The following is a 17,451-nucleotide window of genomic DNA, read 5'->3' as shown; positions in this document are numbered from 1 at the left end:
ATGCCTTATTCTTGTAATAACAATTGATATCTTGAAAAGAGGAGGATGTTTCAAGAATATGCACCTCGTAAGGGGGAGTACTAGAAATAAAAATTGCATATGCTTATATTGAATTACTCTTTGTATGAAATTTTGACATAGGATGACACCTTGATCACAATGCTTGATAACAATCGAGCTATGAATTCCACAACTGTAAATGATGTTACATATTGCAGAAGTCATATACTCGACACACCAACTTTTGGTTCCTTACCTATTTAAACTCAACTTTTACTTACGTCAAAGTATACGAGTCACGCATACATAGTCCGTCATCCACTTAGGATTAAGGTCTGCTACACTTTGAACGTCACAAGTGAATAAATCCATAAACGAATTCAAGATCTATTTTTCTTCGGTCTAGTCCGATGTACTATCAGTCCAATAAGTCACATCTATGTCTCTATCTTTTGGGAGTCATCCGCTCTGATGCCCAAGACAAATCATCTCCCCAATTGGGATTGATAAACGAGATATTAGTTTTTCAAACGGTTTACTCATTTCCGATTAGACTAAGGACATGTTTAGGTTCATCTACTAATACAAGTTGTCTTTCCATATTATGATCAGACCATGTAATATCGCTTAGTATTAGTTTAAACATTATACAAATTATATTAATGTAATCCATGAATTTCTTTATTAACTAATTTGTTCATAAGAAAATTACAAGTTTACAAACAAATATACTACACTCAGGGCACTAGATCCAAAAAAAAAATCAATTCCTAGAGTGACCTAAACCTTCTCAATTTTATTTTCACAAACAAGTGTTTCCATCAAGAACAAAATATCTACCTTATTAGAACAAACCGACTCTTTAAAAGTTATAACTGCATGAAGGTTGCAAAATCCTCAGTAGTTCCAAGCTAAGCAAATTATGGAGCTCGACAAGCCTGCTGAGTAGAACTCATCGATATAACACTATCGATAAAAATATCATTATTCAACAAAGAGTAAACACCTCCACTTCTATGCTTCCCATCATTAGTGGAACCAACAAGAACTCACACCCTCTTCTTATTTTCTTTTATTTGCATTATTACATCCTCCTTGTTTGCATAGCCCTTTTGTTTCATTTTGGATATTGAAGAATTTTCTTCAAAGCCCTTCTCTTTCTCAACATCCATAGAAAATTCCACTCATGTGTTGGCCGATTTAAACTTGTTACTTTCGAAAAATGGCCTTTTTGTTTTCAATCCTTGTGCCTTGGTCCTCTATAGGACTCAAACTTTATATTTCCTAGAGACTTGAAGTCGAATGGGGAATTGAGAATCTTGCTAATCTCACCTCTAAGGATTCTTTCCGGCTTGATTTTATGCTCTGACTTCTTCCTTGATTTCTTTTATCCATTCCTGTTGAGCTTCCCTTTCTGAGATAGTCTATAGTTTTGGCAATGAGCTTAACTATGACTGACCTTTCCGCACAGATAACAAACAATTAGAATCCTTTCATAATTGAAAGCCACTTCTAAATAGTTGTTCCCTTACTTCTTTAGTATTTTCCATCTCATAAGAGGCTCTTGGATATCAAACCTCACTCTAAATCACATATATATATTTATCCCATTAATTTCTCTTTTCATGTTCCATAAGATTTCCAAGATTTTTGGCTAGAGATACAATGTCAAAACCCAATGACAATTGACGCATTTGAACCCAAAAATCATCATAATGAACATCAACATGAAAAGGGTTCTGACCTTGTTTCAATTGTTGTACAAGCAACAAGAAGTTATTAAATGATCATGGCCCCAACCAACTTCTTCTTAAGATCAAACTTATGATAGAATTGAATAAGATAGAGATTTTCATTGGGAGCCTTGATATAAACGCCCTCAATTAGACACCATTTACTCAACAAAGTCTTATTCATTGCTTTTGGATTCACCATATGCTCCTCCAAGAATGTGCCAACTAGACATAAGTAGTAGTTTATTTCCTCTTCTGTTGTGCTCTCCTTTATGATCAATAAATTTTCATTCTCTTTATCTAACAAAGGTAAATTCTAGAGGAAACACCTCCACTGCTATGTTTCCCATCATTAGTGGAATCAACAAGAACTCACACCCTCTTCTTGTTTTCTTTTATTTACATTATTATACCCTCCTTGTTTGCATAGCCCTTTTGTTCCATTTTGGATATTGAAGAATTTTCTAAAGCCTTTCTTTGTCTCAATATCCATAAAAAACTCCATTCATGTGTTGGTCGATTTAAACTCGTTAATTTTTTAAAAAATGGCCATTTTGTTTTCATTTCTTGTGCCCTTGTCCTCTATAGGACTCAAAATTTATATTTCCTAAAAACTCAAAGTGGAATGGGGAATTGAGAATCTTGCTAATCTCACCTCCAATGATTCTTTCCAACTTGATTTTATGCCCTGACTTCTTCCTTGGTTTCTTTTAGCCATTCTTATTGAGCTTCCCCTTCTGAGATAGTCAATAGTTTCAGGCAATGAGCTTTATTATGATTGACATTTCCACACGGATAACGAACTATTAGAATCCTTCTATAACTGAAAGCTACTTCTAAATAGTTGTTCCCTTACTTCCTTAGCTTTTTTCCATATCATAAAAGGCTATTGGATATCAAGCCTCACTCTAAATCACATATATATTTATCCTATTGATTTCTCTTTTTAGCACCATCATATTCCAAGAATTGTTCCATAAGATTTCTAAGATTTTTGGCTAGAGATACAATGTCAAAGCCCAATGACAACTGACGCACTTGAACCAAAAAATCATCATAATGAACATCAACATGAAAGGGTTCTCACATTGTTTCAATTTATGTACAAGCAACAAGTAATTATCAAACGACCATGGCCCCCGGCCAACTTCTTCTTAAGATCAAACTTATGATAAAATTGAATAAGATAGAGATTGTCATTGAGAGCCTTGATATACTTCCTCAATCAGACACCATTTACTCAACAAAGTTTTCTCCATTGCTTTTGGATTCACCATCTGCTCCTCCAAGAATGTGCCAACTAGACATAAGTCGTAGTTTATTTCCTCTTCGATTGTGCTCTCCTTTATGATCAATAACTTTTCATTCTCTTTATCTAACAAAGGTAAATTCTAGAAACCAAATTCCATATTAACTAGATAGGAATGAAAGACATGAGACACCTTGACTTGGCATGACCAATCACATGCACAGACACTAGAGCAAAAGCATACACATTCTAGAGAAAAGGAAAAAGCCTATTTTATGCATTATCAACGAAGCCGATGCTAACACATCATTAAAAATTAAGTCACACAAATTTTATTTAAAACCATTTTAATGACATATCATTGTCTTATTCATTGATAGTGCATGAAATTACACATTATCAGTGCATTAAATATAAATACAATAAGTTGCAACAATTATTGTTTAGTTCATCAATAGAAAAGAAAGTAAATGATGTGTAATAACATTTTTTTAATTATACCATTTAAAAATAAAATAAATCGTAAAAAGTGTAAAAAAGATCATTTATAATTTTAGAAATACATTTTCTTTCCTCTATGATTTTAAGAAATTGAGTTTTAAGTAAGGGTTACTAAATAAACAAAATTTTCATGACTTTTTTTTGTTCAACTTTCGTGACGTTTTAAGTGCCACCAGATAGACAAACTTTTGGTGACGTTTTTGCTTGAGCAACAGAGGGAATGTAAGTGAGAATTTTACTTTTAGTGACGTTAAAAAGTGTCACAAAAAAAGCTCTTTTTGTGATGTTCTAAAGCGTCACGAAATTTGATTTTTAATTTTTTTTACTTTTAGTGACATTAAAAAGTGTCACAAAAAGAGCACATTTTGTGATGTTTTAAAGCATCACGAAAATTTTTTTGTTACTTTTCATGCGTGACGTTTTCTTATGTTTCGTTAAAAGCATCACGGAAGCTCAAAAACTACTTTTTTTGTGATGTTTTTGTATTATGATGTATTCAAAATGTCATTAAAATCATTTTTGGTGTAGTAAGTTCTCATTAAATAAAGCAAAAAAAAAAATCCTACCTAAACAAGAAAAATAGACTTTGGTTTTTCTTATTTTACTTAACTTTTTCTCATCTTACCACAATCCAAACCCATTTTTAGTATGAAAGTGTCTTTTAAACTTGATGCATAGGGTTTTTAATAGACATCTTCGTTGGTCAAGCACTCACCCAACTTCGACCTTGTATAGGATATGTTTGACCTTGAACTGACTAGGTTCTACTAGAATTCAAATCAAATAATAAAAAATATAAAAAAATTGTTAATATTTTTTTAATTTACGAACCAAGCCATAGAGGCAAGTTAGGCCAAGTCAAATTCAATTCTAGACAACAATATTTTGAAATTGGATCATGATCCAACACATGAATAGGATTATTTTCTACGAAATTTTATGATAAGAAGATTCAATTTTAATCTCGATGTCATTTTTGTCGTTGCTCGCTAGGAGGGAAGTAATCTAATTGAGCCAACGTCACACAACAAGAAACTTGAGTTTGATTCAACATTCACTACTTAAAACTCAACTCAAGTTTGTTTTCAATCCTTGTGCCTTGGTCCTCTATAAGACTCAAACTTTATATTTCCTAGAAACTTGAAGTCGAATGGGGAATTGAGAATCTTGCTAATCTCACCTCCAAGGATTCTTTCCGGCTTGATTTTATGCTCTGACTTTTTCCTTGATTTCTTTTATCCATTCTTGTTGAGCTTTCCCTTCTGAGACAGTCAATAGTTTTGGCAATGAGCTTAACTATGACTGACATTTCCACACAGATAATAAACAATTAGAATCCTTTCATAACTGAAAGCCACTTCTAAATAGTCGTTCCCTTGCTTCCTTAGTATCTTCCATCTCATAAGAGGCTCTTGGATATCAAGCCTCACTCTAAATCACACACACATATATATTTATCCCATTAATTTCTCTTTTCATGTTCCATAAGATTTCCAAGATTTTTGGCTAGAAATACAATGTCAAAACCCAATGACAATTGACGCATTTGAACCCAAAAATCATCATAATGAACATCAACATGAAAGGGGTTCTCATATTTTTTCAATTGTTGTACAAGTGACAAGAAGTTATTAAATGATCATGGCCCCAACCAACTTCTTCTTAAGATCAAACTTATGATAAAATTGAATAGATAGAGATTGTCATTGAGAGCCTTGATATAAACGCCCTCACCCTCAATTAGACACCATTTACTCAACAAAGTCTTATTCATTACCTTTGGATTCACCATATGCTCCTCCAAGAATGTGCCAACTAGACATAAGTAGTAGTTTATTTCCTCTTCTGTTGTGCTCTCCTTTATGATCAATAAATTTTCATTCTCTTTATCTAACAAAGGTAAATTCTAGAGGAAACACCTCCACTGCTATGTTTCCCATCATTAGTGGAATCAACAAGAACTCACACCCTCTTCTTATTTTCTTTTATTTACATTATTATACCCTCCTTGTTTGCATAGCCCTTTTGTTCCATTTTGGATATTGAAGAATTTTCTCTAAAGCCTTTTTTTGTCTCAATATCCATAAAAAACTCCATTAATGTGTTGGTCGATTTAAACTCGTTAATTTTTTAAAAAATGGCCATTTTATTTTCATTTCTTGTGCCCTTGTCCTCTATAGGACTCAAACTTTATATTTCCTAAAAACTCAAAGTGGAATGGGGAATTGAGAATCTTGCTAATCTCACCTCCAATGATTCTTTCTAGCTTGATTTTATGCCCTGACTTCTTCCTCGGTTTCTTTTAACGATTCTTATTGAGCTTCCCCTTCTGAGATAGTCAATAGTTTTAGGCAATGAGCTTCATTATGATTGACATTTCCGCACAGATAACAAACTATTAGAATCCTTTCATAACTGAAAGCCACTTCTAAATAGTTGTTCCCTTACTTCTTTAGCTTTTTTCCATCTCATAAAAGGCTCTTGGATATCAAGCCTCACTCTAAATCACATATATATATTTATCCCATTGATTTCTCTTTTTAGCACCATCATATTCCAAGAATTGTGCCATAAGATTTCTAAGATTTTTGGCTAGAGATACAATGTCAAAGCCCAATGACAACTGACGCACTTGAACCCAAAAATCATCATAATGAACATCAACATGAAAGAGGTACTCACCTTGTTTCAATTGATGTACAAGCAACAAGCAGTTATCAAATGACCATGGCCCCCGGCCAACTTCTTCTTAAGATCAAACTTATGATAAAATTGAATAAGATAGAGGTTGTCATTGAGAGCCTTGATATAATTCCTCAATCAGACACCATTTACTCAACAAAGTTTTCTCCAATGCTTTTGGATTCACCATCTGCTCCTCCTAGAATGTGCCAACTAGACATAAGTTGTAGTTTATTTCCTCTTCAATTGTGCTCTCCTTTATGATCAATAACTTTTCATTCTCTTTATCTAACAAAGGTAAATTCTAGAAACTAAATTCCATATTAACTAGAAAGGAATGAAAGACATGAGACACCTTGACTCGGCATGACCTATCACATGCACAGACACTAGAGCAAAAGCATACACATTCTAGAGAAAAGGGAAAAGCCTATTTTATGCATTATCAACGAAGACGATGCTAACACATCATTAAAAATTAAGTCACACAAATTTTATTTAAAACCATTTTAATGATATATCATTATCTTATTCATTGATAGTGCATGAAATTACACATTATCAGCGCATTAAATATAAATACAATAAATTGCAACAATTATTGTTTAGTTCATCAATAGAAAAGAAAGAAAATGATGTGTTATAACATTTTTTTAATTATACCATTTAAAAATAAAATAAATTGTAAAAAGTGTAAAAAAGATCATTTATAATTTTAGAAATACATTTTCTTTCCTCTATAATTTTAAGAAATTGAGTTTTAAGTAAGGGTCACTAAATAAACAAACTTTTCATGACATTTTAAATGCCACCAGATAGAAAACTTTTGGAGACGTTTTTGCTTGATCAACAGTGGGAGTGTAAGTGAGAATTTTTACTTTTAGTGACATTAAAAAGTGTCACAAAAAGAGCACATTTTGTGATGTTCTAAAGCGTCACAAAATTTGATTTTTAATTTTTTTTACTTTTAGTGACATTAAAAAGTGTCACAAAAAGAGCACATTTTGTGATGTTTAAAGCGTCACGAAATTTTTTTTGTTACTTTTCATGCGTGACGTTTTTTTATGTTTCGTTGAAAGCATCACAGAAGCTCAAAAACTACTTTTTTTTTGTGATGTTTTTGTATTATGATGTCTTAAAAATGTCACGAAAAATCATTTTTGGTGTAGTAAGTTCTCATTAAATAAAACAAAAAAAAAATCCTACCTAAATAAGATTAAAACAGCCTTTGGTTTTTCTTATTTTACTTAACTTTTTCTCATCTTACCACAATCCAAACACATTTTTAGTATGAAAGTCTCTTTTAAACTTGATGCATAGGGTTTTTAGTAGACATGTTCATTGGTCAAGCACTCATCCAACTCCGACCTTGAATAGGATATGTTTGACCTTGAACTGATTAGATTCTACTAGAATTCAAATCAAATAATAAAAAATATAAAAAAATTGTTAATATTTTTAAATTTACGAACCAAGCTATAGAGGCAAGTTAGGCCAAGTCAAAATTCAATTCTAGACAACAATATTTTGAAATTGGATCATGATCCAACACATGAATAGGATTATTTTTTACGAAATTTTATGATAAGAAGATTCAATTTTAATCTCGATGTCATTTTTGTCGTTGCTCGCTAGGAGGGAAGTTATCTAATTGAGCCAACGTCACACAACAAGAAACTTGAGTTTGATTCAACATTCACTACTTAAAACTCAACTCAAGTTTAGTCAATACTATTATAAAAGTTTAAGCTTGACTCAAAGTTTGAACTCAATTCGATTAAGCTCATCTACATTATTTACATATTCAAATTCGAACTCATTTCATGTACAAATGTTAACCAAAAATAGGGTTTGGGAGGTTTTAAGTGAATATATATCAAGGGTAAAAATTCGTTTAGGCTCATGAGTTGTTTGAATCAAGAATTAAGATACTCGAACATAACTTGTTCTATAGCTCAAGCTACTCGATCTTGACCTAACAATGATCGAATTGAATTTGAACTCTTTTTGAATAGAAATCAGAGTAGCTTAGAAACACAAGCATCCCATTTACATCCCTTATAAAAGTAAGGGAAGATTTGAATGGATGGAAGAGAACTGTGTAGAACATGGAGTTGGCCCGGAGATTGGTGGGTGGTATTGGAATACCAAGAATGATTATCGGCATACCTAACGGGGGGATTGAGAAATATTATCAGTTGCAGCCAAAAAGAAAATTCCCAAAAACTCAGTTGTCTTGGAGTGTTTGTACATATAATTATGTCTGATAAATGACAGTTGAAGTAATTGTAGCTGTTTCAAGTACAGCAATGATTTTGTCCAACTACAAAAGTATCTTCTGGTTTGGCCATTTACTAGCAAGCACCATTGCAAATCAGGTACATGCATGTGAGGGGAAAAAATAAGAAGAAAATGATGAATTTTCATGGGACAAATATTGTTTTACTTTTGTGATTGTTATTTTGTTTAAGCATACATTAATCATATTTATTTTATCATTTTTTCTTTAATTTTTAAAGATAATTTTCGCTTTTAATCTTTAAATTTTAATTATTTTTTGTTTGTTAGATAGAAAAGTTGATTGAACAATTAGCATTCTACGTATACGTTTTTAAAATTTGTTGAGTTAAAAAAAAAGATTTATTTATTTTTTCTTAATTTTTAAGTACACATGAATCATATGTGAATTGTCACATCAATATCATTAAAATTTTAATAGTTCAGACAACTTTTCATCCAATAAATTAAAAATAATTTAACTAAAATTTAAAGGTTAGAGACTAAAGTAATCCCAAAAAAGAAAATTTTTATTTATAATATCCGAACATAATTCTTTAGTTGTTTACATTTGAAATAATGTAAGATTTAGAATGATCAACGAGGTTTTGGTAGTGTTGTTTATATTCGAAATAAACGTAGATTCTCTTTCAGATTTATTATGAGTTTTAAGTCCCATTATATATAAACTTTGTTCGGAGTTATTTTAATTTACAATTTAAATATATTTTATATTGAATTTATTCTAGTTATAATTACTGAAATATATATTATTTATAATTTTAATGTAGTTAGTTCTAATTTGTAAACTAAAAAAAAAAGATTTAAAGTGATTTTGGATTCAAGTGTGGTGTAGGGTTAATTTTAAAACCTTCAAAGCTGGTCCTACACATGTTATCTATGCTCTTAATTTCAAGAACCCTAATCCAAACCATGCTTATCCTAATTAGTATTGTAATAAAAGAGGCTTTCATTACCACACACCATAAGTATTAGTTAATAGTGTGGGATCAATCATTAATAATTGTAATTTCGTCTTGTCATCGTCAAATCAAACTTTGGTAAATCGATTAGTCATTGTCAAAGGTTCGCAAGAGATCTCACCGTATTCGTAATACACGAAGAATAAGTTTTAAATTACCTATCCTCTTTTCCATCATCTTAGAGTTCAATATTGTTTTCACTATTACATTGATGTATCTTGATAAAGTTCCCCGATAATGATTCCTGATAGATCTAGCAACACGCTTGCCTTGATAAATTTCGCAAATATGCAAGAATATAACCAAAAACAAAAACGAAAAGAAACTAAATTAGAACTATTATTGTTTTCCGAGAAAACAAAATGGTTTCAAATTAAAAATAAACTAACATAAACTAAAAACTACAATCATCAAATTTTTTTGGTGAATTATAAGAGGGGGGGCAAAACCATAACAGCAACGCGACTACCGTAACTCAAATGTAGACCACACCTGGGACAATGAACACTCTGGCCATGAGACCAGCACATAGAATTTACAATCAGTTTTTATCAACTCTCATTCAATGATGCTGTATGGATTTCTTACACCATGTGAACTACCCTAAGAGTTTTTGGAAGATGCAAAGAGGGTGATAGAAAAATTAGAAAGGGAATGGGAGAGAAACTGGCATTGTCGTTTCTGAGTGCACTTGATTTAGGCAATATTTGTTAAGCTTTTGGATTAGGTTTATTATTGCTTGAATGGAGGAATGGATAAATTGAAAGCAGGCGTTTTCAGACAAAACAACGAGACAGGTTTAAAAAGCATGTTAGTAGGTTCCCTTTTGTGCATGAAAGTGAGTTTAATTAAACCTAATATCAGTATGGCATCCATGGAAATTGGAAAACGACCCACCTGCTTAATGTTCGCATTTTGTCATTTTTTATTTGATTTCATCATAAAAACAAGTCGATAATTTAAATAGGTTTAACTTCGATCTGAAAATGATATAAATTATAAATGAAATTTGAACAAATATTTTAAAGTGATTTAAATCAAAGGTGATGTGACTTGAAAAAGTCTTTCTTGCAAACATAAATGGCTCGAATCAGAATCTAACTCGACTTTAATTAATCCAGTCTAAAACTAATCTGCTCAATAAATTTGGTTAAAATAGCTATATGTGTCAATTACACTATATAAAAAGTTCTTATTATTTATATCTTCCGATATATAAACACTTACTGACATGACATAATTAAGACATCAATTCAAATATCGAATTCACAAATTTATACATGATTAAGTTATAAATGAGATATTAAAAGATTAAATGAATAAATTATTATCACACGAGACACAATAAAATTATTAAACCGAAGCGTTTAGATAAAAATATTTGAAATATTATAAAAACAAAGAGATAAAACTATATAAGCACAAAAAACTAAAATCAAAATTTAACTATAATAAAGAAATCAGATACCACTCAATATCTAAAAGAAGAAGAGAAATTATCAACTTCCCCCGCAGCCGAAAAACCTAATAGCTTTGGGGCACTTTGAGCATAGCTTAATTCTTCCAACTTTAGACCCTCGGATTATGACAAGAAGCGTTAAATTAATATTTGGGGTTTGAATTTACTAATTATTTATATATTGAGATATGAATTTTTTTTTATCTAAGTTAGGTTTTGAATTTGACAATTATTCTCACATTGAGGCTTAAATTAGGTGACTGCTCTCACGTTGGGGCTTGAACTTTTTTTGTTCAAGTTAGTCCCTAAACTTGGCAATTGTTTTCCATATTGGGGCCTGAACTTTAGGTCTTTAAGGAAATATCGAGTACTAAATTGGATAAAAAAAATTCAAGTAAATAGTTACCAAATTGAGGCCCCCAAAAGTGATTTAACCTTAATCAGGACAATTGCCTATTTGCTCTATAAATACTAGATTATGACAAACTCATGATGTAGGTGAAAAAAGATTATATAAAAATCATAAAAAATTATATAAGAAATGAATGTGGTTTTGGTTAAAATGATAGAACAGAGATAATAAAAATTATTTTGGGCTCAAATATTATCATGTGTATATATTTTTCTAGAGTTTATATAAAAATATAAAAAGACAAAATACCTAAAATAATAGATTTTTGATAATTTCATAGATAGTCTCAATTGATAAGTTACATAAACTCAATCGAATTCTTAAATATTAAACTAGATTATTACACACCCATGGTGTTGGTGAAATTTTTTTGGGAACAAATATATTTATAAAAAAAATTAGATAAAAAATAAACAAAATTTTGGTTGAATTGGTAAAGTTGAAATATTAAAAATTACGAGATCTTTGGTTCAAATCCTATTGTGTTATTTTTCTAAATTTTATATAACTTGCATAACATATTTATTATTTTATAAAATGATTTGATTAGATATTTGGTGCGTTGATACTAGTGTTTAAAAAGGACCAAGAAAGAGAAGATGGCAATGGAAGATGGTGATGACAAAGAGGTCGATTCACTTGTTACAGGCGAAGAGTCAGAGTAAAGCTGAGTAGGAAGGAAGTTGGAGGGGAAAAGGCAATAATGAGAGGAGATTGTAGAGTGCTAAGGCTTAAGGGAGTAAAAACGGGGAAAATATTATATATCTATCGTGTGTTGGGATATAAGAAGAAAGGTCTTCATACCTAACAACATTATGTCACCAACAATAAAGATAGTGGCCCGCCTATGTGGTCGATCAATGGTAAGTCCACTATAATGTCAATTGTTAAGTCTCAATTATTCTTTCTTAAAGATAAGAGCGTACCACTAATAACAGATGACATGACAAGGGAGCCCATGAATGGCCAAGGATGGATGGCATATGTATCGGCAATATAAAACATGGGGAGTGGCTAATGTTTGGGTGACCAATTGGATGGTGAAATATGGGTACATCTTAGACCACTACTTGTACTGCCAGTCTATGAGTGCCTTTTAAATCATGTTTCCGATTGCCACGTATATCAATGGGGATAGAGGTGTGACATCATATTTTGTTAAATGAGTTAGACTGCAATTGATGGATGCTCAACCAATCACCTAACATAGGGTGTAGATAATGAAAGAGTAGATGTGTAATAACTAGAGACTTCTTTACAAAGTAGGAGAAGAAGCAACCTATTGCATTCAAAGTACATTACTCTTCACGCTACTCGTATACAACTCGATTGTATGTTGATGAATGAATTAAGCGAACTCCACATTTTTTTTCCTTTCAAAAAGATGAAAAGGAAGTCCAAAAAGTCAAAATTTGAATTTTGATATTTTAATTGAACATAATTTTTTTTTTAAAGTCCACATGTCAGTTTTTTAAATAAAAAAAAGTCAAACTAAATCCAATAAAAAATTTACATATCAAATGAAAGGTAAAAGATGTTTTCTAAAAACATATATCAACACATCAAGGACTAACTAATAACATATTACAAGAGTAAGAGGGCCAAATTATTCCAATTCCATTACAAGGATTAAATCCAAGTTCTAGCATAATAGAGGGACCAAAAACATAGTTTGACTAATCTGCTACCATCTCTAACCGTGCAAAAAGAACATAATAATGCTGTTAAAAGAAACCATGTTTTGAGCAAGACTGATTTAATCCAATTCAACCTAAACTATCTTTTATTAAAGTATTGGCATATAAATCTACTCATACATCACTCAAATATGAAAAGAAAAACAAAAAAAATAACTGAAACTGCATCTACACATGGTTTACAATCAAATTCCCTGTAAAAACCCTTCCAAAGCTCTAAATTCCTGTGAAAATAACTTTTTGGGTATAGTAATTATGACAAAGCCATTGGTCATCGGAAACCAGACCTGAATCAGTGTTTTGTGAACATCCCTTGCGTCAATGATGAAAAATCGTAATCCTTACCTGTTTGCGAAGGATTTGAGGACGGAGCTGGGGAAGCTGATTGAGGCTTGCTTGCTCCGGTCGTTGCAACACCATTTGATGGGGCAACTTGTCCCAATCCATAAAAGCTACAAGAAAGGACATAACCAGTACTTTAGGAGAATGGAACAACTTATGACTTATGAATGAAATTAGTAATCTAACCAATAGCTATTTATGGGACAAACTCGTGACAAGGCCGACGGTATTAAAGGAGACAACTGAGAACAAAGAGATTAATATGTACCTGGATGATGGATATGCAGATGAGTTCACCATTTGTGTCTGTCCCATATTCATAGCCTAATGCAATGAAAAAGAAGTGCACCAGATGAGAAACTTGTTAGATATACTTGTTTTAACGAAATTGCAACTATGTGATGGAGTCTACCTGCATAAGTTTCTGCAGATCAGCCTGCCCAGCAACGGGCATCATCATTCCAGGGAATTGGTAGCCACTGTTTGGCCAAGCTTGAGAGGGTATGTTTGTGCCGTTAGATGGAGGCTGTTGAGCATTTCCAGGAGCAGATTTAGCTGCAGCAGCCATGAGAAGGGACTGTTGCTGTGCTAGCATAGCTAGTTGTTGTTGATGCATAGCGAAAGGTGACACCATATTGGACTGTAATTGATTGAAACCATCACATCAACAATGTTGTACCCAACAAAGAAAAAAAAGGATCAGAGATAAACGCAAAGTCATGCTTATCAATTAGCTCCAACCTGAAAATGATCAATTAATATAAGTTCTACACCAAGGACTCCTAAGACCCAAGTAAATGCTGTTGAAGATATACCTTTTCAAAGAGGCTCATAATATCATTTTTAACATCTTTTTGAGGCTTCTCTGGGACTTGGTTGGTTGTTAATGGAGGTAAATCACTAAATAAATCCTCAATTCCACTAGTAGACTTGGTATTACTTTCAGCAGGTTTTGGTGGATTGGGTTCGTCAGTTGTGAAGGCCCCTCCAGCAGCAGCTACAGAATAGCATGTGTCAAAATCAAAAGAAATTATAAAATGCTCTAACCATTTCTCAGGAGGCTAGTACTAGGTACAAATACCATTAACAAGATAATAATGAAAAAACGTCAATGAACAAAAGTTATTGAGAAATGTCAGGACATACACTGGAAGCCTGCCCAATCATCAGTAGAAGCTGCCTCAGAACCATTCTCACTTGGACCATCATCCAAGGACAGCATGTTGAAAAGGTCTGTAGCATAATCGACTTTAGGAGCAATGGCTACGGGAGCAGTCTCTACGGCTGGCTTTGTTGCCTCAGCTGGCGCAACAACTGGTTCAGGCTTCTGTACGGGTGGAACCTATTCGATCAACACATTATGTGATATGAACATTTAAATAATAATAAATAAGAGTGGTAAACTACTGGAATAGAATCCTATACACTAGTAAGCAAGAAAGTAAGTTAACCCATGGACAAACAGATTGAAGACTTTAGTTCAAATTGATACTACTTATTTGCTACTTTAGCAAGTGATAAACTTTCTTTCCATATGGCATTTGTCTCATACTTCTTCATTCTAATGCTAATTCCTCTAGGTTATCCATGTAAATGCATTAAGAGAAAAGCGGATGACTGATTTTCTAGAAAGAATTAGAAACAAAAGCACATACATAAAGAACTTAGTACCTGATCAGGTCCCTTAGGAGGAACAGGAAGACTAACTCTTGTTGCAGGAAGATTTTCTTTCTGACCAAGTGCTTGTTTGTTCCTCCTTTCCTCAAATGAATTCTCGGAATTACTAAGGTGCCCATGACCACTTGTTTCAGTAGGTCTCTGCCAATGTGAGGGAGCCCTTTCGTCCAACCTTCTAGATGGTGATTTGGATTTTCCATCTCTAGGAACCCATCTTTTTTCCTCATACCTACAATATACAACAACAATTAATATAATACAAAAAAAAATGAAAATCCTTCACTTAATCTAAAATAGGTTAATGGTGGATACAGAAAACTCTATGATACATACTTTGCACGGATGAAGTTCTCAATTCCAACTCTATCATAATTAGGGGGTAACTCAGCTTCCCAGTAACTGTTTGCCTTTTCATTCCCCATTGCTGCATGATAAACATTAATCATTGTCATAATTTGTAGGCTCTTATCATCTTATCATTAAAACCATCACCAATCATAATAATGCAAATTCATGACCTAACAAATAACTTACATTGAATAAAAGCAACCTGCTCAGGAAGCCATGTGTCTAGTGTAGCAGATCGAACCTGGAGCAAGAGCCAGTAAGATGCAGGTATACAATTGGGAAAGATAAACTGGGTTTCACTAATCATAAAACCAAAATTTAATAACCGGTAACATAGAAAAAGAAACATGCTCAAGCACTATACGGTAAAAGGTTTTTTAGGATCACAGTTACATCGGAGACAATTGGATGACTGTAGGATCACCTACATATTGAGGAGGAAAAAGAAAGATGAAATCTTAGGTAGCAGAAAACAAGAGCAATCCCAACATCTGAGTGAGCCAAATCCATACCCATAATGGGAACAAGGTCTAGAATTAGTCTATCATGAAAATATGTGAATGAAGTACAAAAGTTGTGACGACAGCAGCAGCAGCAACTCGATGAACTTTCTCAATCAGGAAGAGATAAAAGTACATATTCTAGAGATAAGAAAAGCACCTTCGATATGTGTACCCCAAGACTTCTGTGGATCCCAGAACATTGCATGCATATAAAGATACCTAAATTCACACTTGCCCATCTCGGACCTCTGAAGAGAAAGGAAGCAATTATTAGCACTATGATAAGAATGATGTTATCATTAATCCAACGACAGAATCTATAACAATTTAAATTATATTGAAACAATTTATATATTAGTTTTTGCTATTATGATATCCACATCATCTCTCTAGATTTTTCTCGATACATACTTGGCTTTGCAGTCGGCGCATTCCCTATTCTCCGGCAATTTAAGAAGACTTTCAATAATCTGCATGTGAAGAGTAAAAAAAATAAGAACTTTATCAAACTGGCGGAATATCAAAATCAACAAAATTACTAACATGAACAAGAATCAATAATTAGATGAACCTACTATATCAAATAGATTAACAAACAAGCACAATAACCTAAAGTTCCAGGCAAGAATTATACGTTTACAATAGAAAATGGAGGAAATTAACACCCTCGACCACCTAAAGCATATGCTCTGATGCCACATGGGAAGATTGCGTAAATTTGTTCCTATGGTCCAAAAATCAACCTTTCAAAAGTTCTCAAATATATGAACAAATAAATCATAATCGCCAAACTTGACAAAGATCTTAAAAAAGGAAAGGGATAATTAGGCAACAGAACTTGAAACTCATAGAGAAAACTGATTGAGGAAAACTGAGTTTAGTTCTCCGAAATAGTAAGAAACTATTTAAAATCCAATTTTTAGCTGACGAAATTCTATTAATCTCAATGAAATCTACCGGCTCGATCTATCTAAACCGATCTTAATCTAATAACAATTTTACATTAATAACCATTTATTCATATGGAAAGATTCCTAAAATGAGTTCATATTCGCTATTCGACATTCGATTCGATCAAATCCTTTAACAAAAGCTGAAATTTAAATCAAACAACCAAAAAGCGAAGAGAAATTTCAAAAAAAAAAATCATGTGAAAAGCAACAAAAATTGATATAAAAAACACAGATCAAATAAAAAAGTTGAAAACACGAGGGAGCTACTTGGAATTACGAATAAACAAGGTCAAAATGGTGAATTTTGAAGAATAACCTTTCGGTGTCTGGCGTTGAGCTCCTTGGTAACGCTGGCCTTCTCGTTCATGTTTAAGAAATGAAAAGGAATCTACGGCGAGCGAGAGAGAGAGATCGGAGTTGATGCCGAAGACGACGAGAACAACGCCGGCGACGACGCCGACGAGGAAGAAGAAGAAGAAAGGGTAATTTCAAAAGAAAGCCGAGGTCAATTCGGTCTTTTCGTCGCCTCTCTTTCTCTCTTCTTTCCCTCTCATTATGTTCTCTTTTCTCTCTCTCTCTCTCTGATTTTTATGCCACTAGAGATAGAAAATATTAAATAAACAAATAATCATCCC

At 32.6% G+C, this 17,451-nt stretch overlaps 1 protein-coding gene across 2 annotated transcripts; it reads right to left on the bottom strand.

Annotated features, from left to right (window-relative positions):
• Positions 1–13,051: 13,051 nt before the first annotated feature.
• LOC107903532 (ADP-ribosylation factor GTPase-activating protein AGD5) lies at positions 13,052–17,451 on the bottom strand. 2 transcript variants are annotated; one of them, XM_016829604.2, is made up of 11 exons: positions 17,133–17,451; positions 16,275–16,333; positions 16,021–16,111; positions 15,547–15,601; positions 15,346–15,436; positions 15,007–15,241; positions 14,482–14,677; positions 14,151–14,332; positions 13,748–13,975; positions 13,604–13,659; positions 13,052–13,445 (listed from the first exon to the last, which is right to left on the bottom strand). In XM_016829604.2, exons 1-11 carry the CDS (start codon positions 17,181–17,183, stop codon positions 13,286–13,288), a joined length of 1,404 nt encoding a protein of 467 aa, XP_016685093.1. In that variant the 5' UTR covers positions 17,184–17,451; the 3' UTR covers positions 13,052–13,285. The 2 variants fall into 2 exon arrangements, with proteins under 2 accessions (XP_016685093.1, XP_016685094.1); XM_016829605.2 differs by having other exon boundaries at positions 14,482–14,662; positions 17,133–17,442.

This window comes from Gossypium hirsutum, chromosome D05 (assembly GCF_007990345.1).
Source record: "Gossypium hirsutum isolate 1008001.06 chromosome D05, Gossypium_hirsutum_v2.1, whole genome shotgun sequence".
In the NCBI taxonomy this organism is placed as follows: Eukaryota; Viridiplantae; Streptophyta; class Magnoliopsida; order Malvales; family Malvaceae; genus Gossypium; species Gossypium hirsutum.
This window is presented reverse-complemented; position numbering and strand designations above follow the sequence as displayed.

Excerpts from the sequence above, each read along its gene's own strand:
- LOC107903532 (XM_016829604.2), bottom strand. The coding sequence starts at position 17,183 with ATGAACGAGAAGGCCAGCGTTACCAAGGAGCTCAACGCCAGACACCGA. Across the intron at positions 16,112-16,274 it reads TGCGCCGACTGCAAAGCCAA|AGGTCCGAGATGGGCAAGTG; the intron begins GTATGTATCGAG and ends CTTTCTCTTCAG. Across the intron at positions 13,976-14,150 it reads TTATGAGCCTCTTTGAAAAG|TCCAATATGGTGTCACCTTT; the intron begins GTATATCTTCAA and ends AATCAATTACAG.